Raw genomic sequence first — 25071 nt, forward strand, 5'->3', positions numbered from 1 at the left:
TTTTAACCGTGTTCCAAGCGCATGTTTCACTACGGAACAGAAAGCAGCCTGAGCCATTTTCATACTGCGCATAAACAGCGAGACAATCAGAGCACAAAGCTGCAGAGGTAGTGACTGAACACGATTTTTTAAATAAAAACTACGTAGCTAAAGCGTGATTAAAAAACGTTGATGGCAGTTAATACATTTGAATATCTTAATGTTTTATTTCACGTAACTTAGTAACAATATGTACACTCCTGGAAATTGAAATAAGAACACCGTGAATTCATTGTCCCAGGAAGGGGAAACTTTATTGACACATTCCTGGGGTCAGATACATCACATGATCACACTGACAGAACCACAGGCACATAGATACAGGCAACAGAGCATGCACAATGTCGGCACTAGTACAGTGTATATCCACCTTTCGGAGCAATGCAGGCTGCTATTCTCCCATGGAGACGATCGTAGAGATTCTGGATGTAGTCCTGTGGAACGGCTTGCCATGCCATTTCCACCTGGCGCCTCAGTTGGACCAGAGTTCGTGCTGGATGTGCAGACCGCGTGAGACGACGCTTCATCCAGTCCCAAACATGCTCAATGGGGGACAGATCTGGAGATCTCGCTGGCCAGGGTAGTTGACACACCTTCTAGAGCACGTTGGGTGGCACGGGATACATGCGGACGTGCATTGTCCTGTTGGAACAGCAAGTTCCTTGCCGGTCTAGGAATGGTAGAACGATGGATTCGATGACGGTTTGGATGTAACGCGCACTATTCAGTGTCCCCTCGACGATCACCAGAGGTGTACGGCCAGTGTAGGAGATCGCTCCCCACACCATGATGTCGGTGTTAGCCCTGTGTGCCTCGGTCGTATGCAGTCCTGATTGTGGCGCTCACCTGCACGGCGCAAAACACGCATACGACCATCATTGGCACCAAGTTAGAAGACGACACGTCTCCATTCGTCCCTCCATTCACGCCTGTCGCGACACCACTGGAGGCGGGCTGCACGATGTTGGGGCGTGAGTGGAAGACGGCCTAACGGTGTGCGGGACCGTAGCCCAGCTTCATGGAGACGGTTGCGAATGGTCCTCGCCGATACCCCAGGAGCAACAGTGTCCCTAATTTGCTGGGAAGTGGCGGTGCGGTCCCCTACGGTACTGCGTAGGATCCTACGGTCTTGGCGTGCATCCGTGCGTCGCTGCGGTCCGGTCCCAGGTCGACGGGCACGTGCACCTTCCGCCGACCACTGGCGACAACATCGATGTACTGTGGAGAACTCACGCCCCACGTGTTAAGCAATTCGGCGGTACGTCCACCCGGCCTCCCGCATGCCCACTATACGCCCTCGCTCAAAGTCCGTCAACTGCACATACGGTTCACGTCCACGCTGTTGCGGCATGCTACCAGTGTTAAAGACTGCAATGGAGCTCCGTATGCCACGGCAAACTGGCTGACACTGACGGCGGCGGTGCACAAATGCTGCGCAGCTAGCGCCATTCGACGGCCAACACCGCGGTTCCTGGTGTGTCCGCTGTGCCGTGCGTGTGATCATTGCTTGTACAGCCCTCTCGGAGTGTCCGGAGCAAGTATGGTGGGTCTGACACACCGGTGTCAATGTGTTCTTTTTTTCCATTTCCAGGAGTGTATAATACGTAAGTAGCACCTACTTCCAAGAGTGTAACACCAGCGTACGTGTGCTAGGCTTCTGACCAATCATTCCGTTTGTAGTTGTTTACATCAGGTTTATTCTTATTATGAACGGATTATAGTGCTAAATTTCAATAGATGCCATCTTTCGGATGTAGAAATATATCTACCAACGTTTGTTTACCTCCCACAACTCCTGCTTAGTGGTGCGTATTCTTTTTTTTTCAAATTAGATAAACTCTACTGGCCATTAAAATTGCTACACCAAGAAGAAATGCAGATGATAAACGGGTATTCATTGGATAAATATATTATACTAGAACTGACTTGTAATTACATTTGCACACAATTTGGGTGCATAGATCCTGAGAAATCAGTACCCACAACAACCACCTCTGGCCGTAATAACGGCCTTGATACGCCTCGGCATTGAATCAAACACAGCTTGGATGGCGCTTAGAGGTACAGTGGCTCATGCAGCCTCAACACGATACTACAATTCATCAAGAGTAGTGACTGGCGTATTATGACAAGCCAGTTGCTCGGCCACCATTGACCAGACGTTTTCAATTGGTGAGAGATCTGGAGAATGTGCTGGCCAGGGCACCATTCGAACATTTTCTGTATCCAGAAAGACCAGCACAGGACCTGCAACATGCGGTCTTGCACTATCCTGCTGAAATGTAGGGGTTTCGCAGGGATCGAATGGTTGGTAGAGCCACGGGTCGTAACACATATGAAATGTAACGTCCACTGTTCAAAGTGCCGTCAATGTGAACAAGAGGTGGCCGAGACGTGTAACCAATGGCACCCCATACCATCACCCCGGGTGATACGCCAGTATGGCGATGACGATTACACGCTCCCATTGTGCTTTCACCGCGATGTCGCCGAACACAGATTCGACCATCATGATGCTGTAAACAGAACCTGGATTCATCCGAAGAAATTACGTTTTGCCATTCGTTCGTCGTTGAGTACCATCGCAGGCGCTCTTGTCTGTGTTGCAGCGTCAAGGGTAACCGCAGCCACGGTCCCCGAGCTGATAGTCCATGCTGCTGCAAACGTCGTCGAACTGTTCGTGCAGATGGTTGTTGTCTTGCAAACGTCCCCATCTGTTGACTCAGGGATCGAGACGTGGCTGCACGATCCGTTACAGCCATGCGGATAAGATGCCTGTCATCTCGAGTGCTAGTGATACGAGGCCGTTGGGATCCAGCACAGCGTTCCGTATTATCCTCCTGAACCAACCGAGTCCATATTCTGCTAACAATCATTGGATCTCGACCAACGAGAGCAGCAATGTCGCGAAACGATAAACCGCAATCTCGATAGGCTACAATCCGACCTTTATCAAAGTCGGAAACGTGTTGGTACGCATTTCTCCTCCTTACACGAGGCATTACAACAACGTTTCACCAGGCAACGCCGGTCAACTGCTGTTTGTGTATGAGAAATCGGTTGGAAACTTTCCTCATGTCAGCACGTTGTAGGTGTCTGCAGTGCCACCAACCTTGTGTGAATGCTCTGAAAAGCTAATCATTTGCATATCACAGCATCTTCTTCCTGTCGGTTAAATTTCGCGTCTGTAGCACGCCATCTTCGTGGTATAGCAATTTTAATGGCCGGTAGTGTACATACACAGAAATGTGGCGACATACTTCAAGGGGTTGTAGAGGTTGTCTTGAGGAACAAATCGAGGATAGGAACCCGTGGCCGGAATCGTTACCCAACGATGCTACAGAGCGTCGATGTCACAGGCGCCGGCACCTGCACCAACCTCCCTTTCGGCAGCAGAAGTGACTCTATAGTCTGACGGACCGTAGGCGGAGCGTCTCACAGTATAATTTGTTATTCAGCAATAGCGACTCATTGTTAAGATCGCCAGTGGAGAAGATGAAGCTAGCTGCTGCATAGCCATACACTATGTGATCAAAAGTATCCGGACACCTGGCTGAAGATCACATACAAGTTCGTGCCGCCCTCCATTGGCAATGCTGGAATTCAGTATGGTGTTGGCTCACCCTTAGCGTTGATGACAGCCTCCACTTTCACAGTCATACGTTCAGTCAGGAGTTGGAAGGTTTCTTCGCGAATGGCAGCCCATTTTTCACGGGGTGCTGCACTGAGGAGACGTATCGATGTCGATATGTGAGGCCTGGCACGAAGTCAGCGTTCCAAAATATCCTAAAGATATTCAATAGGCGTCAGGTCAGGACTCTGTGCAGGCCAGTCCATTACAGGGATGTTACTGTCGTGTAACCACTCTGACACAGACCGTGCGCTATGCACAGGAGCTCGATCGTGTTGAAAGATGCAATCGCCATTACTCTTCAAAGTGGGAAGTAAGAAGACGCTTGAAACATCAATGTAGGGCTGTGCTGTGATAGTGCCACGCAAAACAACAAGAGCTGCAAGCTCCCTCCATGAAAAAAACGACCACACCGTGACATCACCGCCTCCGAATTTTACTGTTGGCACTACATACGCTGGCAGATGACTTTCACCGGGCATTCGCCATACCCACACCCTGTCATCGGATCGCCACATTGTGTACCGTGATTCGTGACTCCACACAACATTTTTTCCACCGTTCAATCGTCCAATGTTTACGCCTCTTACACGAAGCGAGGCGTCGTTTGGCTTCAACTGGCGTGATTTGTGGCTTACGAGCAGCCGCTCGACCATGAAATCCAAGTTTTCTCACCTCGCGCCTAACTCTCATAGTACTTGCGGTGGCTCGTGATGCGTTTTGGAATTCCTGTGTGATGATCTGGATAGATGCCTTCCTATTACACATTGGGAGAGTCCTTAGAAAATGTAGTCCATCAACAAAGGAGGTGGCTTCCAAAACACTCGTTCGACCTATACTTGAGTATTGCTCTTCAGCGTGGGATCCGTACCAGGTCGGGTTAATAGAGGAGATAGAGAAGATCCAAAGAAGAGCGGCGCGTTTCATCACAGGGTTATTTGGTAAGCGTGATAGCGTTACGGAGATGTTTAGCAAACTCAAGTGGCAGACTCTGCAAGAGAGGCGCTCTGCATCGCGGCGTAGCTTGCTGTCTAGATTTCGAGAGGGTGCGTTTCTGGATGAGGTATCGAATATATTGCTTCCCCCTACTTATACCTCCCGAGGAGATCACGAATGTAAAATTAGAGAGATTCGAGCGCGCACGGAGGCTTTCGGGCAGTCGTTCTTCCCATGAAGCACACGCGGCTGGAACAGGAAAGGGAGGTAATGACAGTGGCACGTAAGGTGCTCTCCGCCACACACCGTTGGGTGGCTTGAGGAGTATAAATGTAGATGTAGATGTACGACCGTGGTTTCTGTCAGGCAACAGACGCGGTCGGCCTCTACGATTTAGTGTGTTCCAGTTCACTATCACATCGGAAACAGTGGAGCTATGGATGTTTAGGTGTGTGGAAATCTCGCGTACAGTCGTATGACACAAGTGACACCCAATACCTGACCACGTTCGAAGTTCGTGAGTTCCGTGGAGCGGCCTATTCTGCTCTCTCTCGATGTCTAATGACTACTGAGGTAGCTGATATGGAGTAGCTGGCAGGAGCTGGCAGCACAATGCACCAAATATGAAAAACGTTATGTTTTTGTGAGTGTCCGGACACTTTTGATCACATAGTGTCCTTGTCGCCTACGAAAGCGACTCTGCGTTGCCTCGTTGGATGATGGCTTCAGACACGCGTTTGCATCTGTACTTTACGTTTCTCCCGGAGCACTGTATAATCTTCCACGTCCTTCTCTACACAGCAGAAAATGTAACTGCAGTTGTAAACCAGTGCACAAAACCATCATTCACCTAAGGATTCATAGAACACAAAGCCTGCACTGAGGAGAGGTATCGATGTCGATATGTGAGGCCTGGCACGAAGTCGGCGTTCCAAAATATCCTAAAGATATTCTAAAGGCGTCAGGTCAGGACTCTGTGCCAGTCCATTACAGCCAGATAGCTCCATCTTCTCCACTGACGATCGTGCAGTCAGTCACGATCACTAAATAACAAACAACACAGGTCTATAGCGAGACATTGCTCCTACAGTCCGTCAGCGTATATATCCATGTTTCCTGCCGAGAGGGTGGGCTGGTGACATGCGCAGGTGCCTATAACTTGGACGCTCTGTAGCAACATTGAGTGACATTTCCGGGCACAGGTTCCAATCCTCAAATTGCTCCTCAAGACGGCCTCTACAACGATCCAACGTTTGCCAGAATCGTTTTGTAACAAACTGTATCATTAAATAGCTAACCCGTTCCGTGGTTGGTGGTGCACATTTCTACACTCCTGGTTTATTAAGTTTTCAAATTTATACTGACTTTTTGATCACCCAGTATATGCATGGTCCGAAGACAACCGGGACGAGTTTACCATATCTCCTGGCCACCAAACTCCCTCGATTTAAACCAAACCGAAAATCTTGATTTTCACGCCATGACTCTTCAACCAAGAAACTTAACGCGGCTGGTCACAGTTCTGGAGTGGTCAAGGCTCCACTACCGTATCGGTGCCTTCCAGAACGTCTTCCATCACACCTCACATCGATCCGCGCTGCAAAATTGGTTATTCAGGCTTTTGAGAGGTGGTCACGTTAACATATGTGGATGGTGCATAAGTTCTATCACTATACAACTTGAGTTTGTTTTTTCGGTCTCTGGATTTTCTAAGCGATTTTTCTCGCCCAGTTCCATCTGTCGTAGATAGCGATATTACCTCTTCGTGATTCGACTTGAATACAGCAGAATACAGCAACAGACCTCAAAAGGTGTCCATTTGCTGCGGGAAGCATTCCTTCAGTTTTGCGCGATCGGTAGACTTGTACCTCAAACTGAACTCTGCCAGTTTTTTGTTCATCCAAATCCATAGTTTGTTCGCCGGCCGGTGTGACCGAGCGATTCTAGGCGCTACAGTCTGGAACCGCGCGACCGCTACAGTCGCTGGTTCGAATCCTGCCTCGGGCATGGATGCGTGTGATGTCCTTAGGTTAGTTATGTTTAAGTAGTTCTAAGTTCTAGAGCGCTGATGACCTAAGAAGTTAAGTCCCATAGTGCTCAGAGCCATTTGAACCATAGTTTGTTCCTGATAACAGTGTCAAATACTATCTCCAGTGCTCCATTTGGATCAAGTGGCTAAATATTTCTTGGTCGATAAGTGACGCAAGGCAGTCTGATAATATTGTGGCTCCTGGCACGAGCATTTCTTACAGGTTATGTTTCAGTCTACTTTCCCGTAATATTATTTCCTGGAATTAGTCTCTCCATTCATTTCAACTTCGCCTTGATGAATCTCTTCGTCGTCAGACAACTCGTAGTTTGAGTCTTGATCACTCATTATCACAAACTCTTCGTCCTCCAGTTCGCTGTCGGAAATGATTACGTGCAGATGCTGAATTTTCACCAACTTCGTCTTCATGGCTGTGTAATTCATCGTCCAACCGTTGGTCTAATAGGACATATCGTTTTCAGGGACCACTGTTTAGATTTTCCGTTATAGATACCTGAAACGAAACAGCAAAACTGAAAAAAAAATAACAAAAGCGAATCCATTGCACATCTATAGCTGGGATCGAGTGGACGTGCGCGTATGGCGATACTGACTGTAGGAGCAGCGAGCGAGCGAAAGACGTGCGGCGCACAGTGCAGCTTTCGGCGTACTACAGGAAGGCAGCTAGGAGTCGTGACTGGAGGGGGGGGGGGGGGGGAGGTGAGGAGAAGTTCTGGCTCCCACTACGTTTTTACAGGTGTTCAAAGACTGAACAGAAATTCATTGGAACCTAGACTACAGTTAAGGGTTAAAGGGTCGGCATGTCCAAGCAGGGGCTATGCGACGAGCACGGTATAAAAGAAAAATACGTGTGAGCCGTCGTAAAATTGCTGTTTTGAAGAGGGCGCCGCAGCGCGTAGTGTGAAGCAGTCACCCTCCGTTTCTGTCGGTGGCGCCGCTGCGGCAATCCCAGCTTTGGTGTCTCCCTCTGGTAGGAAAGAGGAAAGGTTGCTGGTTCACATGCATTGAAGGGGCGCGATGAGCTCGCCAGTGGGTCAGTCTGGGTGAGTCTGGAGTCAGCCTGGGGTCAGTCTATTGCCCCAGAATGCTAGTCTGTCTCCCGTCCGAATTTGTGGGGCAGTCAGTGTCTGCCTGTCGTCCGGAGTGTTAGTAAATCTTTCGTTCGGATCAATCTTTAAAGCCAGACAAGTGAGAGTCTTTCCACTCCGCCAGTAAGAGAACTCAGCGAGTGGTCGCTCAGTCGGGGCTTAGTTCCTGCATCTGAGTCTGCGCGTTAGGCCGCCAGTCTGCTCGAGTTTGCTCAGGCAGTGGTCATTGGCGGTTGGATCTATCGGTTGGTCGGTCGCGCACAAAGACACAAGATGACTTGTCCGTCTTGAGTGTCGACGCATGTGAGGTCGCCACGTGAGTCCAGTGGGCCGCGCCGTATAGCGAGGGGTAGTAGCTTCGCGGCCGACACTGGAGCAACAGGAGTCAACCCACAACATCAGTCTGGCCGGTGCGATCTGCGGCGCCGTGAGACGGGAGATCGGCGCGCCTTCGTGCGTCCGTTTGAAGCGGCTGGCAGAGGACGGTTCGGGAGAGCGACTTGGGGGGTCTGCGCCAGGTCTTCTCCAGAAATCGCAGTTTATTGGGAGTTACGTGATTGGTGATATGTTGTTTCATTTACTTGTTAAATTCTACTTGTTTTCGTGGTGAGGTCACCAGCTGCTTTGTTTTGGGGTCGTCCCACCATTCCCTTCCGTTTGCCCACCCGCGGGAAGGTGGTTGTTTATGAATTGGATGATCCGGTTTTCCTTGTGGCGTAGGGGCGGGTTAGAGCAACCTGCCGTACGTTAATAGCTGCCTCTGTCATGTTTGTCGGATTCGGTGTGTTAACGAATTTATTGCTTTGTAACGGCCTAATTCCTGCAATATGCTTTTTTCTTGCCTATCATCTTGAGAGGCGGTATATGTGTACTGTACAGCATGTTAACTCGTTTGGCCAACCTTTTATAATTTTATATAAGATTGCATTTGATGGGATTTTATTTAAATGGTCATTTTAGTATACAAAGTTGCCACCCTTCCACCATAAGACTTTTCTTATAAGTTAAAATGAAGTTAATCTTTTAAGTTTAGTGTTTTGTACCATTTCCATCCCTCCTACGGGGTGCATAGTTTGTGGGCTTGTGTGAATTATTAAAACTTTTACCTTAAGGTAATCTGGTGTGTTGCAGATTTGCACCAGTGTAGTCTTTCAGAGGTTGTTGTGAGCTTTCGTGACTACGGCCGTGTCAAAAGGGAGCGGCAAGGTTCTCAGCCCGAAAGCTCATACACTCAAAAATTTATCCCTTTGTGCCTCCGAATAAATTGTAGCTTTATGTTTAGAGGGTGCTTTCTGCTTATAATTTTAAATCTGTTTCCTAAAAAAAAGGTTTTTAGGAATAAAAATTCCCATTTGTTAAAAGCAATTTGAATTTGATTTCATCAGTTACTCCCTGGCAACTACTTCCACGCTCACGCAGTGTGATTAAATGTGTTAATGTTCTTGATGAATCGCTAGTAAATAAAAAATTTTTTTAAGAATACTCTTTGAAATTAAATCCACAGTTCAACGAGGTCTGTTCAAAAAATTCCAGAACATTCTCAGTTTCGCGCCAATGGTAGGTTGGAGTAAAATGTGGTTGACATTTCTGCACACGCCTGCATTTAATGTGTGACCGCCGGAAGTTTCGCTATTGTATGTCTGTCAGTTATTGTTCAGTGCAGCACTGAGCAGAAAGTTGTGTCGCATAGTTTGCGAATTTCGAGATGGCAGACTTAGAGGAGGAACACGTTTGCATTAATTTTGCGTGAAACTCAAGAAATCCTTTACAGAGACACACCAAAAGATGCAGGAAGCCTAGAGTGACGACACCGTATAAAAATGGCCAGACGGAAGTTAAAGATGACCCCAATTCAGGACGCCCTCCGACGTCTACCGACGACCCTCATGGAGGACATACTGATAGACATCCCTGGGGTTGTGAAGCAGCTGAATGGGCTGAAAATAAATAAATCTCCAGGTCCTGATGGGATTCCAATTCGGTTACTTAGCTTGCATTTATCGCGAATCTCTTGCCCAACGTAAAGTCCTGAGCGACTGGAAAAAAGCGCACGTGACGCCTGTATATAAGAAGGGTAGAAGGACGGATCCTACAAATTACAGACCAATATCCTTAACATCGGTTTGTTGCAGGATTCTCGAACATATTCTCAGTTCGAATATAATGAATTTCCTTGAGACAGAGAAGTTGCCGTCCATGCATCAGCACGGCTTTAGAAAGCATCGCTCCTGCGAAATGCAACTCGCCCTTTTTTCATATGATATATTGCGAACCATGGATGAAGGGTATCAGACGGATGCCATATTCCTTGACTTCCGGAAAGCGTTTGACTCGGTGCCCCAGACTCCTAATTAAGGTACGAGCATATGGGATTGGTTCCCAAGTATGTGAGTGGCTCGAAGACTTCTTAAGTAGTAGAACCCAGTACGTTGTCCTCGATGGTGAGTGTTCATCGGAGGTGAGGGTATCATCTGGAGTGCCCCAGGGAAGTGTGGTAGGTCCGCTGTTGTTTTCTATCTACATAAATGATCTTTTGGATAGGGTGGATAGCAATGTGCGACTGTTTGCTGATGATGCTGTGGTGTACGGGAAGGTGTCGTCGTTGAGTGACTGTAAAAGGATACAAGATGACTTGGACAGGATTTCTGACTGGTGTAAAGAATGGCAGCTAACTCTCAAATACAGATAAATCTAAATTAATGCAGATGAATAGGAAAAAGAATCCCGTAATGTTTGAATACTCCATTAGTAGTGTAGCGCTTGACACAGTCACGTCGATTAAATATTTGGGCGTAACATTGCAGAGCGATATAAAGTGGGACAGCATGTAGTGGCAGTTGGTGGGGAAGGCGGATAGTCGTCTTCGGTTCATTGGTAGAATTTTGGGAAGATGTGGTTCATCTGTAAAGGAGACCACTCATAAAACACTAATACGACCTATTCTTGAGTACTGCTCGAGCGTTTGGGATCCTTATCAGGTCGGATTGAGGGAGGACATAGCAGCAATTCAAAGGCGGGCTGCTAGATTTGTTACTGGTAGGTTTGATCATCACGCGAGTGTTACGGAAATGCTTCAGGAACTCGGGTAGGAGTCTCTAGAGGAAAGGAGGCGTTCGTGAATCGGTACTGAGGAAATTTAGAGAACCAGCATTTGAGGCTGACTGCAGTACACTTTTACTGCCGCCACCTTACATTTCGCGGAAAGACCACAAAGATAAGATAAGAGAGATTAGAGCTCGTACAGAGGCATATAGGCAGTCATTTTTCCCTCGTTCTGTTTGGGACAGGGAGAGAAGATGCTAGTTGTGGTACGAGGTACCCTCCGCCACGACCCGTATGGTGGATTGCGGAGTATGTATGTATGTAGATGTAGAAATTGTGCGTGCCATTCGAAGACTGACTGTCCGAGAGATTGCACAAGAGTATAACATTTCACTTGGATCATGTCGTGAAATCCTCACACAGCATCTTGGAATGCACCCTGTCGCCTCCAAGTTCGCCCCACGGATCATGAATCAAGACCAGAAAGGTGTTCGCCTCGTACTCTGTGGAGAGCTTTTGCGTCGCTCACATGAGAACGAGATGTTCCATAAGAGAATCATAACTGGCATTCACACGTGGGTCTACGGTTATGACATTGAGTCCACGCTTCAGTTTTCACAAAGGGGCGCGAGAGGATGTCCAAGTGACAGGTCAGGTCAGGTCAAATGTCAAGCCATGCTGAAAGTTTTCTTTGACTTTGGAGGATTAGCTCAACATGAATTCGAGCCACGGGGACAAACTGCTAATCGATGGTTCTATCGGGACGTGTTGCGACGCCTCCGGACAAATGTGAGAAGGAAACGGCCTGAAATGTGGCGAGAGAATTCATGGCTCTTGCATCACGGTAACGCACCCGCACATTCATCCCTGTTGGTGCGTGACTATTGCACAAAAAAGGAAACCACTATGCTGCATTATCCTTCGTACTCTGGCGCCTACGAACTTTTTTATTTCCAAAATTGAAAATCCCGTTGAAAGGACAAAAATTTACAACGACAGACGAGATAAAAGAAAATTCGCAGACGGCGCTTCGCGTGATCCAGCAAGAGGCGTACCAAGGCTGCGTTGGGAGCGGTGTATCAAGTGTGGAGGACAGAATTCCGAAGGAGACCATGCACAATAAGTGAAAGGTAAGCGTAGAAAAATTTTGTGGACAAAGTTATAGAATTTTTTGAACGAAGCTCGTGACATCACTTACCGGAGGCAAAGGGCATTCCATAGGCAAAGTAAGGGCATCGAGGAAAGGTCTCGTGTTGTCATTATCCTTGTTCTCATCCAGGAATTCGCATCCCTCTTGCTCCCCCTGGTTCACCACACTTCCGTCCTTCTTCACCACGAAATTCGTCTGCAACAATAAAAAAAGGAAGGATCATATAGCATTTTTGGTTGTGAAACTGCATACCTAAAAGGGTTTTCTTCCAGAGCGAATTGTGACCCGTTTCCACGCGTTGTACGAGGGTCCTGACGAGGGTTACACTGTTCTGTGATGGATAACGCCTAAAGGCCAAATTTATTGTGTTTAGACGGCTGCATACTTCCTGTGTTCGACACAGCGCTCATACCTGCCTGCAAAAACCAAGAATGCCGTTCTGCTCCAATTAGAGATGGGTAAAGTGAAACACATAACTGTTTCGAAACAAATGAAACAGTACAATGTAACGTTTCGAAACGCTGTTTCGAAACAATGAAACAGTTTCTGTGTTGTACTCGAATAGGCCTTCACATTACACTATCTTGAGCATATACTGTATAAATATTATCATAAAAACATAAATGAGTTGCGAGAGCGCCAATCATATCGTGGAAAATAAGAAACTTTCACTTAGGCGTCTTGGCAGTTTCATATTTCCTGCAGCAAATTCGCTGCTTTAGTGTCATGTGACTTTCATACTTTCCAATTGGCTGAGAACAGACTTTGTATGTTTCACATAACGGATTAGGCCACACTGGTTCCCCTGTATTCTACTGCCTAATTTTGATAGGTTTTATGAGTGATAATCTGTATATGCTCTTGAAAAGACTGACCATGAGATATAATTTATTGTCATAGCATTCCGGGAAGTGAGGCACTGAATTAACATTTATGAGTGTGCCACTCACACTTTTCTTACTCACAGTTAAATTTACCCATGTTTGTTACACAGAGCAGAGTGCAAAGTGACTGATGCACACAGATCAAAAAATTAGCATAACAGACTGAAGTATATAGCACAATGGTCAAGTATGGCGGTTTTTCATCAAACATTCACAAGTTAGCTGGATACAGCTCATAAGATGTATACTTGACATAACTGGAAAACATGTTAAAACATTCCTAGGTAACTAAAATGGAGAGATCCATATGTTTCCTTTAGGTATAAAATTCAGGCTAAAATTTAAAGGAATTCATACAGTGTAATGCCTTTCGGGTACCTATGTCATGGCAGATTTGGCTCTACACCACTTACAGTTCTTGCCAAAAAAGTTTTTTTGTTGTAGAGGTATGTGGAGGTCCCTCAAGTACTCAAAGCAAGCAGATATATTATCATTTTATTAGAAACTTCCCGAGGAAATCAGAGATGAAGTTGCTGTTGAAATGCAATTTTTATCGCAGTATCTGAACGCCAAAAACAGAAGTATCAAAGTACCATTGTTGATCTGCCTGAGAATAATTCATGATGCACAAGTATTAAGATGCCTATAGTGTAATAACTAAACATAGCACAATTACAAAAATAAACACACAAACATATACATACATAAATCACAAACATATACATACATAAATCAGATAATTATCCTCAAACACGTAAATAAATAATATACTCAAAACAATTAAACTCACTGAATTGTGAGGAAATACGTAAGTGTCTTGGGTGTGCAACAAATTTAATAAAAATGTTCTTGTAAGGTAGATACATGTAAGATATAGTGGACTAAACAAAATACACTCAAATACAAATTCAATGCACATTGTCCAGAGAAGAACAAAATCAAATGAAATTTTACTGTTTCATTTCTGAGTAGATCTACTGTGCCTGTTCTAAGTTGTAGTTTTGAAATATCATGTTTGATACTTTTCCGCTTAGAACACAGGGTCGCCTGTCTGCCTCTGCTCTGAAAACATGCGGTCACATGGAACAGAGGTGGCCATAATACAAATACGTTGTTTCATTATTTCAAACAGCATAGGAAACGTATGATTTTCTTTCCACCACAGCAATGGATCTTGTGATCTGTGTAGCAGTGGCATCTTCATATACACTCCTGGAAATTGAAATAACAACACCGTGAATTCATTGTCCCAGGAAGGGGAAACTTTATTGACACATGCCTGGGTCAGATACATCACATGATCACACTGACAGAACCACAGGCACATAGACACAGGCAACAGAGCATGCACAATGTCGGCACTAGTACAGTGTATATTCACCTTTCGCAGCAATGCAGGCTGCTATTCTCCCATGGAGGCGATCGTAGAGATGCTGGATGTAGTCCTGTGGAACGGCTTGCCATGCCATTTCCACCTGGCGTCTCAGTTGGACCAGCGTTCGTGCTGGACATGCAGACCGCGTGAGACGACGCTTCATCCAGTCCCAAACATGCTCAATGGGGGACAGATCCGGAGATCTTGCTGGCCAGGGTAGTTGACTTACACCTTCTAGAGCACGTTGGGTGGCACGGGATACATGCGGATGTGCATTGTCCTGTTGGAACAGCAAGTTATCTTGCCGGTCTAGGAATGGTAGAACGATGGGTTCGATGACGGTTTGGATGTACCGTGCACTATTCAGTGTCCCCTCGAGGATCACCAGCGGTGTACGGCCAGTGTAGGAGATCGCTCCCCACACCATGATGCCGGGTGTTGGCCCTGTGTGCCTCGGTCGTATGCAGTCCTGATTGTGGCGCTCACCTGCACGGCGCCAAACACGCATACGACCATCATTAGCACCAAGGCAGAAGCGACTCTCATCGCTGAAGACGACACGTCTCCATTCGTCCCTCCATTCACGCCTGTCGCGACACCACTGGAGGCGGGCTGCACGATGCTGGGGCGTGAGCGGAAGACGGCCTAACGGTGTGCGGGACCGTAGCCCAGCTTCATGGAGACGGTTGCGAATGGTCCTCGCCGAAACCCCAGGAGCAACAGTGTCCCTAATTTGCTGGGAAGTGGCGGTGCGGTTCCCTACGGCACTGCGTAGGATCCTACGGTCTTGGCGTGCATCCGTGCGTCGCTGTGGTCCGGTCCCAGGTCGACGGGCACGTGCACCTTCCGCCGACCACTGGCGACAACATCGATGTACTGTGGAGACCTTACGCCCCACGCGTTGAGCAATTCGGCGGTACGTCCACCTGGCCTCCCGCATGCCCACTATACGCCCTCGCTCAAAGTCCGTCAACTGCACATACGGTTCACGTCCACGCTGTCGTGGCATGCTACCAGTGTTAAAGACTGCGATGGAGCTCCGTATGCCACGGCAAACTGGCTGACACTGACGGTGGCGGTGCACAAATGCTGCGCAGCTAGCGCCATTCGACGGCCAACACCGCGGTTCCTGGTGTGTCCGCTGTACCGTGCGTGTGATCATTGCTTGTACAGCCCCCTCGCAGTGTCCGGAGCAAGTATGGTGGGTCTGACACACCGGTGTCAATGTGTTCTTTTTTCCATTTCCAGGAGCGTATTTATCAAGCTCGACTATACTTGCAGCACTTGGATTGTCTACACTTTGGATCAAGTCTCCTACAGCTTGGTCAAGAGCTTGCCAAATGATGCCAATGCTAGAGTTGAATGTGCTCACTACAACTGGTTTGGCTGGTTTTCGATTGTCTGTAGAACAGCGAATGGGTTTCTGTCGTATTGCACAGCACTTGTTAATTATGGCATCTTTTGTATCTTTTAACCGATGGCCGTGCTCCCTGAAGCGAGGATACAATAATGTTGCTTCACAAGCAGTTGCTTTATTTGCAAAATTTTGAAGGAGGCGGGTAGAGATTCCATCCTCAAGTTTAGCAATTACTGTATTAATGGCTTCGTTGCAAGATTTTTCAATGACAGACCAGTCTTCATTAGACAGATTTATCTGTGAACCCACACTAAGGATGACGAAGGTGCTTTGCAAAGGCTCTTTGATTTTACAAATCCTGTCAAACATTTCATATGTGGAATTCCATCTCGTAGGGCAATCTTGTTCCGGTGTTAAAAAAGCGAAGCCCATTTGCTACTGAATATTGTGTAGTTTCTCAAGTGATCCAGGACTTTTTTTGAAAAATTCAACTATTGATTTCACTTTTGCCCATGTGTTTGTAATTATTTCAAGGCTTGCTTGCACAGTTAAATTCAGTGTATGTGCAAAGCAAGGTACATGCCACTATTTGCACATCATCACTGCCTTCACCATATTAGGTGCATTATCTGTGGTGCATGCTACAATGTTACTGGTATTGCCCCAGAAAATGTTTTCAACTGTATGCTTGTCATGGAATTTAAAACTAGAAAACAAATATGACTTCAGATTACAATTTTCATTAATGAAGTGAGCAGTCATTGAAATAAAATTCTCGTTTTTCACAGATGTCTATTCATCAGTCATAATGCAGATCTGAGACGCAGCTTGCACTGCAGATATTACTCACACTAGTGTGCTGTCGAACACTTGACATTACTATTGGAGAGTGTTTTCCACTGGGAGGTACACAGTTTTCATTTAATAGATAAGTAATTTTCATAAACTCTACACTCTCATCTACATTAAATGGAAGATATTCTTTAACAACAAGTCTTAAAATCTGTTCGTCTATTTTGGCTCGTTTGGATGAAGGCACTGGTCTTGATGCAAATCCAGTAATCTTTGTTTGTCTACCATACTTACCCTGAAACGTCCCCTTAGAAAAATTGTACGTGACTTTTCTTAAACTGACACACAATAGTTTTAGCGCAACGCAATCTGACTTTCAAAAATCCCTACAAGAGAATGGCCCTGAGTAAATTAACCTATACGTTTCACAAATCACTTACCTAACAAAAATCTTCGTTACTCGAACTACTGCAATACAGCGAGTGCCACTACTGCCAGCTAAATAAAAGATTCTAACTACTGAAGGTACTAACTACTGATAGGCATAGTTAGCAAATGTAAGATTTTGATACAGAACAAACAATGTATTTACCTTAATAGTGTTCAAAAGTCATAATATATGTAGCAGTTCATGACATCCATTCTTACAAATGTACTGTTTCTGATGGACACACCTCCAGATTATCCATTCTCAAAAATCCGCCATCTCACTTCCCCACATCCACCACTCCTGGCGGCTCGCCTCCAACTGCGCAACGCTACGCGCTGTTAACATCCAGCTGCCCAACACTAGAATGGCGTGTATTACAACAATGCCAACCAGCCACTGACTGCACACAGCAAAGCCAGTGATTTTCATACAGAGCGCAACGTGGCGTCACCAATAAGAAAACCTAAACAGCCTACTTACATAGCCCCCATGCTCCCCCAAAAAAATTTTACAAATGGTTTTGGGCAGTGGCCAATACAGATTTGAAAAAAATTTCATATTTACAATAACAAAGAAATCAAATGCACACACTTATTGATACAATGTTGGTCAAAAGAGAAAATTTCTCAGAGTCCATAAAGACAGTCGTGATCATTCATCACAGTAAAATTGCAGCGTTTTTTTTCCTCAAAGTCTGAGCAGTAATAGAGAATGCACACGGAAGTAGTGAATTTCCATGCAGTCTTGAAGAAGTAGTGTTGTCCTTCCAACGGACAGACAGTGCTGACTCTTGACATGTTGACAGGTAATGGTCCACAACAGAGCAAACCCACAGCAGAGTCATTCAAAGTTTTGAAGAATATTGGTAGGTAGGTCATCACAGAGCAGACCCACTGTAGTCCTGGTAGAGAGATTGGTATTGGTGGGCCACCAGAGGTGCAGACCCAGTGCAGTCCTTGTAGAAATAATGGTATTGGTGAGTCATCAAAGGTGTAGACCCACTGTAGTCCTTGTAGAGATGGCAAGCAGCCATCTGTTTGACTGTGCAGGTGCACAACCACCATCGAAGAGTCTTGCAGAGAATATAGCAAGTATATAAACCACCACTTGTGTACTCACAAAACTTTTTGAAATATTCTTAGAACCAGCAATGCTGTTAACGAGTCCTATGTAAGTAGGCTGTTCAGGTTTTCTTATTGGTAACGCCACATAGCGCTCTGTATGAAAATCACTGTCTGTGCTGTGTGCCGTCAGTGGCTGGTTGGCATTGTTGTAATACTCGCCATTGTAGTGTTGGGCAGCTGGATGTGAACAGCGCGTAGCGTTGCGCAGTTGGAGGCGAGCCGCCAGCAGTGGTGGATGTGGGAAAGTGAGATGGCGGATTTTTGAGAATGGATAATCTGGAGGTGTGTCCATTAGAAACATTACATTTGTTAGAATGGATGTCATGAACTGCTATATATATTATGACTATTAAGGTAAATACATTGTTTGTTTTCTATTAAAATCTTTCATTTGCTATGCCTATCAGTTGTTAGTGCCTTCCGTAGTTTGAATCTTTTAGTTAGCTGGCAGTAGTGGCGCTCGCTGTATTGCAGTAGTTCGAGTAACCAAGATTTTTGTGGGGTAAGTGATTTGTGAAACGTATAGGTTAATTTAGTCAGGGCCATTCTCTTGTAGGGATTGCTGAAAGTCAGATTGCTTTGCGCAAAAAAAAGTATTATGTGTCAGTTTTTAGCACAGTCATGTATAATTCTTCTAAGGGGACGTTTCAACCCAGAACAGAACCGGTGGAAGTGCTGGATATACCTTGCACAGATTGTTGATCTTGACGCACAGGCACTGAAATGGCAGACTCTGAACTGTGCTCAAGTGGCTTCGTCACTGCCCAGATTCATAAAAACTGGTTTCAAACGAGTTTCACTTAAATTAACTGTTGGATGTCTGTTTCAGCAAGACGTTGAACTACTTTTAAAGGACAACTCTGCCGAGCACAAGTTATATTTAATCTTCTCAGGATTCATCTTCATAAAATAATCTCACACCGGGCTTCGTAATGCCATAGCTGAAGACAGAAGAACCAACGCGAACAGAACTGGAGGTGGGATCAAACTGCAGAAACACATTCCGTTTGTATGGATAATATACCCGTCCTACTAATTTCCATGCACACAGAAGGAATCATTATGAAGAATAGACACATTGAATATAGACTCATAAATAACGCCACGTAATTCAAGTAAATAACAAAATATAAGATAAAAATATTTTGTCCCCCAAGGTGTTTCGAACCATACTTTCCAGTCCTTTCCGTTCGCCATTATACCATCAATGATCCGTCAATCAAATTTGCTTGCTAGTATACTACATCCAATTTATGTATATGTCTAAAAACTGCCACTCTACATCCTTGTTTTTATTCAAAACGTTGCAGGTTTACTTCCGTTTTTTAACATGAATACTGTACATGAACAGAGAAGCCTATGTTATAAGAGATGTGTAATTTAACTGAATGTTTTTCACACTGTTATTATTTTGAATGCGAATAGCGAGCGTAATTTTATTGCTTGTTAGTATTTATATAGCAGATATTACACCATTTCGGAATAGGACAGTCAATTACAAACGAAGAAGCTTTATTTTAGTAAATCTTAAGCTTCATGCAGTTGTGTGCCAAAAAGTTTTCGACACTCTTGAGTGTGTTTTACGAAGTGGTATGTTAAACGTGTTTCAGTATCTGCGCCGTGCCCGAATCTCGTCCGAGACAGAGCGGAATGAAACATCATTGTTTCGATACAAGTAGTCCGTTCCAAGCACAAGTGGACTGAAACAGCGTTATTTTGAAACAACGAAACAGTTCCTGTGTCTGGCTCAGATCGAATCTGATTCTTCTATCCGAGACAGAGCGCAATGAAACACCACTGTTTCGAAACAATGAAACATAGCCGTTTCGAAACATGAAACAGTTCCACGTATCGATACACTGTATCGAAACAGAGGAACAGTGGCCAAGTCTAGCTCCAATGCATTCGAGATTTCTACGAGCCACGATTTGCAGCAGGCAGCGCTTATCAGCTGTTGTCGACCGAAGGCGAACACTTCGAGGCACAATTTCGTTTTGTGCCTCACGATAGTGGTGTAGTGTTCCAATGACGCTGTTGCGGTGTGGCGCTAAGTCAGTGGGCAATCTCACATGATGACTAGTGAAATGTGGCAATTTGCGCACAAATGTTAAAAATGATCCTTCGAGGAGACACTCTGGCAACCTGAGCAGATGTGATGTTCATAACTGGGGACACAGCTAGCTCTACCCGGGATCGCCCGCGCGAGGGAAGAAAAACTAGTATTCACGATTTTACTAAAATATTACAACATATTTTAAAGATATTGAAATGTTGATCTAGGAATAACTTCTTTGATATTTCTACCTTCACGTGGCTTTCGCCTGTCTAATTACAAGTAAAGCCTGCTATCAGCGGACTTGTTTGAAGCGGTGCGCATTTTTACATTATTTTTCACGCGGTAGTTCTCGCGTAACAATGCGCTGTACATTCGTGAAACATCGTCTTGCTTCTTTTTTTAGTCTGTTTCTCTGTGCTGGTTACTTGAGATTGGGTTAATTTTTTCTCCTGGAAGTAGCCTGCACATATTACGTATTTTATAAAAACAGTAAGTATACTTATTTGGTTTTACATATTGAATGAAGCAGCTGTGTACACAAAGTACATGGCATGCTCTGTCAGATGTGAAAATATATAAAATTTTACAGGATAGGTGTCATGTCAGAAGAACAGATATTGATGTGGGTAGAGGAACCACTGGATGAGAATATACATACAGAAGTCCTGTCTTCAGATACAGACGCACAGACATCTGCAAATCGTGACATGTATCAAGGTAGGGATGGAAAGACAAAATGGTTCAAACATAAAGCCATCAAAAACTGCTCCTCAGAATATTAAGACACAACTTCCAGGTGTAAAGGGGGAAGCAAAAAAGTTGGAAAGCTGTTCGCGACTGCTGCAAAGTATTTTTTCCGGACAGTGTATTTGACCTTATTGTAAAATACACAAACCAGGAACTAGACAAAATGGCAGCAGGTTATTTACAGAGTGCTCGAGACTGCCCACAGACAGATTTCGAAGAATTATCTGCTTGCTTTGGTGCTTTATGTCTCGCCAGACTGAATAAAGTGACAGCACCTCAATACCGATGAACTACGGATCACTGATGGAACTTCACCAGACATTTTTATTGCATCGATGAGCAGACGAAGATTCCATACTCTTCTGTCAGCTGTACGGTTTGATGACAAGTCTACGAGGGCGCAAAGGAAGGAAACAGATAACCTGACACCGATTAGGGAAATATTCGATGGGTTTGTGGAAGTGTGCAAGAAGAGTTACAGTGTAGGACCTTTGACAACAGTAGACGAGATGCTGGAAGCTTTCCGTGAACGTTGCAAATTCAGGCAGTATATTCCCAATACGCCAGCAAAATACGGAATAGAAATATATACACTCTGTGATCCTAGAACTTTTTACACGCGGAATATGGAAATATATGCAGGCAAACTGCCTGCTGGTCCATATCAAGTACCTAATGATGCAAGGAATATGGTGTTATGAGTAATTCTAATCACTGAAAGCACAGACAGGAACATGACGATTTACAATTATTTTACATCTGTTCCAGTCGCTAACGAATTGTACACTAATCATCGACTCACAGTAGGTAATAAGAGAGAAATTCCACCGGCGCTACTGTCTGCAAGGGGTGGGTCAATAAACAGCAGCGCTTTCGCGTTTGGAAAGAAACCAGGTTACAATTGTCTCTTTTGCTCGTATGCTCCGAACAAGAGACAGAAAAAGATTGTACTAATGATATCTACCACGCACAGAGACGATAATATACATGCGGACAGCGACGAATCAAGTAAACGTGAAGTGATTACATTCTGCAATCTTACAAAAGGCGGCGTAGATACTGTCGACCGTCTGAAATCGGAATATTCTGTTTCAAGAATAAGCAACCGCTGGTCTCTTACGCTGTTTTTCACCTTGCTGGACATCGGGGCGACAAATGGTGAAGTAATATACAAGATGAATACGAATGACTTAATGCCAAGGAGACGACTACTGAAAGAACTGAGTTGGTGTTTACAAAAGCACGTATGATCAAACGTGTGCAAGTTACTAAAATATCGCACCACTTGAAGCACAAAATAAAAGGCTTTGAAGGTATCCACAACCTGCCTACAGCAGAAGAAGCAAGTGAATCAAGAGGAAATACAATATGTCACTACTGCCCTAAAAGAAAAAACATATTTTCACACCATCGCTGCCATCTTTGTTCCAGTTCTATTTGTATGTTCTTACTTGCCATGACTTGTTCGTCACAAGAAGCTGGAATTAACTCAGATTAGTGAAACGGGTGTGATGGTAACCTTGGATGTTCACTTACAGTCATTGTTTCGAACGGCTGTTAGGAGAAGTGTTGTGATGTAATGATAAACAGTGTGTAACCACGGCATATTGAATCTTTAAAACTAAAGCAAGATATATGTTTCATTTAGTGTTTATACATAATTATTGTGTTTTGGTTAGAGTAAAGAAGTAATTTACTTGCTAATTGTATCTCGGTATGGAACCTACAGGCAGAAACGTAAAGAAATATCTTCGTTAGAAAAAGTCTAACACGGGAATTATCGCGCCACAACAATAGACGCGAGCGACCCCGGGTTAAATTGCATTGGGAGCGAAGGATTACTTTTACATGTACTAAGAGGTGGCTGTCCAGAACGATTTGCTGTAATCAAAAGGCTAAGGAGAATTAAGTTCCGCAAAACAAAAGTTCTATATTCTGACATGATTGTGCTAAAGAGTGACTAAAGTGTAATTTTAAAGTTTGTTTGACACTACAATAGTGAAGCCATAGTCCTGGTATATAAAACTTTTTTCTTTAAAAAGGAAGGGTTACATTACCGGTTTCAACGAACTACGTCGTCATTTTCAAATGTAAAAACATCAGTTGGAGAATATATAATGGGAATTATGACCATATATCTGAAAAAAATAACGAGAAACAATGACACCAGGCAACTGAGTCAATGGTGTCACAACTAAGCAAAAGGTTTTGCACAGTCGACTCGCATTTTTTTGTTTGCAAGAGGAGAATGAAATTTTTGTGAACGTACTTGGAACATTTAGCTATAAGTTGGTATATAAAAGTATTTTATTTTATTTACAGGCGAGCCATAATGGACCGTGAAGTAGATGTCAGGTTGCGACAACGGTCGGTCATGGATTTCCTCTTCAAGACGTCATTACCCAGGATGAAACATAGTTGTTTTTGTTCGGACCTGAGAGCAAAACCCAATCCACGGAGTGGCATCATCCGGGTTCCCCTCGGAAGGAGAAATCAAGTCTTTCACGAAGAGCAAGCCGAAAGATGAGGGCCTCCTTCTTCTGGAATCAGTGTGATGTCATTTTCATTGACTTTTTGGAACCTGACTCCACAATTAACTAGGATTGTTACTGCTTGTCATTGGACAAGCTGCGACATGCCATCAAGGTCCACAGACCACAGCATCAGGATCAGCTCATCAGACTACACCATGACAATGCCAAACCCTGTACAGCCATTATGACGCAGTGGAAAATGAGGAAAATGGGTTGGAAAATTGTTCATCTTGCTCCCTACAGTGCGGACGTGGCTCCGTCTAATTTCTACCTCTTCGGTCGTCTGAAGGTCCACCTGCGTGGTAAAACATTTAATAGTGACAAATACCTTATTTCCTATGTCAAGCGATGCTGTAAAAGTCAATCCCCAGAGTTATACCATTGTGCATTTATATCATGGAAAAAGGTTTGGCCAGACTCGTCACAGCTCATGGAGGCTACATTGAGTAGGTTAAATATGTAGCTAAATGTTCCAAGTATGTTCACAACAAATTTCATTCTCCTCCTGCAAAAAATAAAAAGTTAGAGACGACTGTGCAAAACTTTTTGAACGCCCTTTGTATAAGTTGTACCTATGCTTACCCAGATGTTCATTCCATATCATGTAGTTTTTATCTATTCTACATAAGAACGTCTTGCCCTGGAGTTGGGGAGGGGAGCCGGTCCAGTGGCTCAACGGCGGTAGCCAATGTGGTAGCGAGCTTGGATGTGGTCTTTAGGCGGTTTCCCACATCTGGCTAGGTGAATACTGTGGCTGTTTTATGTGATCGCTCTAAGCTTGTGGTTATAGCTTGATACCAGTGCCTACCAATTTTAATTGTATATTACAACACTGAGGATGGTCAGTAAGTGACCCAAAATCGATTTTGCTGACAATAAAACAACAAAATACGGCCAATGCTGATTTTCCTTCCAATTCTATCCACTATTTGGTCGTGGTGCACACAACATGCCATGGAGTCGCCAATCAACAACATTATCGAAAATGGTAGATAGTTCATCACGAATTAGGCTATGAGATTTGCGAGAATCGAACTTTTTACGGAATGATTTCCTTACAGTCGTTTGGGAAATTTTGCAGTCCGGTTAGTTTGCACGCATTGGCGTTCACAGAGTCAATCCAGCCAGCTAGTTTCTGCACCGAATCATACACCAAGTCAGAGGTTCAGCATGTGAGGTAGGTGACTCCCTTACCTGCTAGCTGGGAGCCAAGGGCGCCACTGGCAAACTTACAGCGAACTATACTCTTTGTGAAATGGGCTTTACCAGTTACCAACTGCCCAGCTGCCCCTGGGAGCTGCGGGTGACTAAGCAGAAGCCATCTACAGTGCTACATCGTGGTGAAGCTTACGAAATGCCTTCTTCTTCCTAGCTAACATTGGTTCACAGCTAAATAGTATGAATGATAAAATCTAATTCATCTGTGAAACTGAAATAAATAGCTGAATGAACTTGTCAGATATTAAAAAAAAAAGGAAGAATATACGGTGCAATATCTGGAATTTTTCAGAAAGCAACCACGAGAGACACATTAATCACTACCAAAGCATGCCATAAAAATATCATTATTCATGATATGGAGATTAATAAATTTTCGGTTTGATGAAGATGAGATCATCAAAGAATAGTCAATGTTAAAAAATTTAGCCAAAGTAAATAATTTCAAATAACAAATAATTAAAGAAATAAACTGAAGGTTAACCTGTTATCAGCCGTAATGAAATTACTTCAGAAAGAGAGGAAACCAAACAAAAAGTTAATTTCGTAGTTTTTCGCTATTATGGAAACATTTCTAATAAAACTGTAAAAACTTTTTAAAACACAGATACCAAAATT

General features: G+C 44.5%; 1 protein-coding gene across 1 annotated transcript in view; it reads right to left on the reverse strand.

Moving 5' to 3' along the window:
- LOC126281464 (uncharacterized) overlaps window positions 1–25071 on the reverse strand; it is a 115391-nt gene that overhangs the window by 15325 nt on the left and 74995 nt on the right. Inside the window, exon 3 of the mRNA XM_049980456.1 lies at window positions 11985–12131. Coding sequence (XP_049836413.1) covers window positions 11985–12131 — 147 coding nt within the window. The remainder of the gene's footprint in view (window positions 1–11984; window positions 12132–25071) is intronic.

Source organism: Schistocerca gregaria, chromosome 7 (assembly GCF_023897955.1).
Source record: "Schistocerca gregaria isolate iqSchGreg1 chromosome 7, iqSchGreg1.2, whole genome shotgun sequence".
Classification (NCBI taxonomy): Eukaryota; Metazoa; Arthropoda; class Insecta; order Orthoptera; family Acrididae; genus Schistocerca; species Schistocerca gregaria.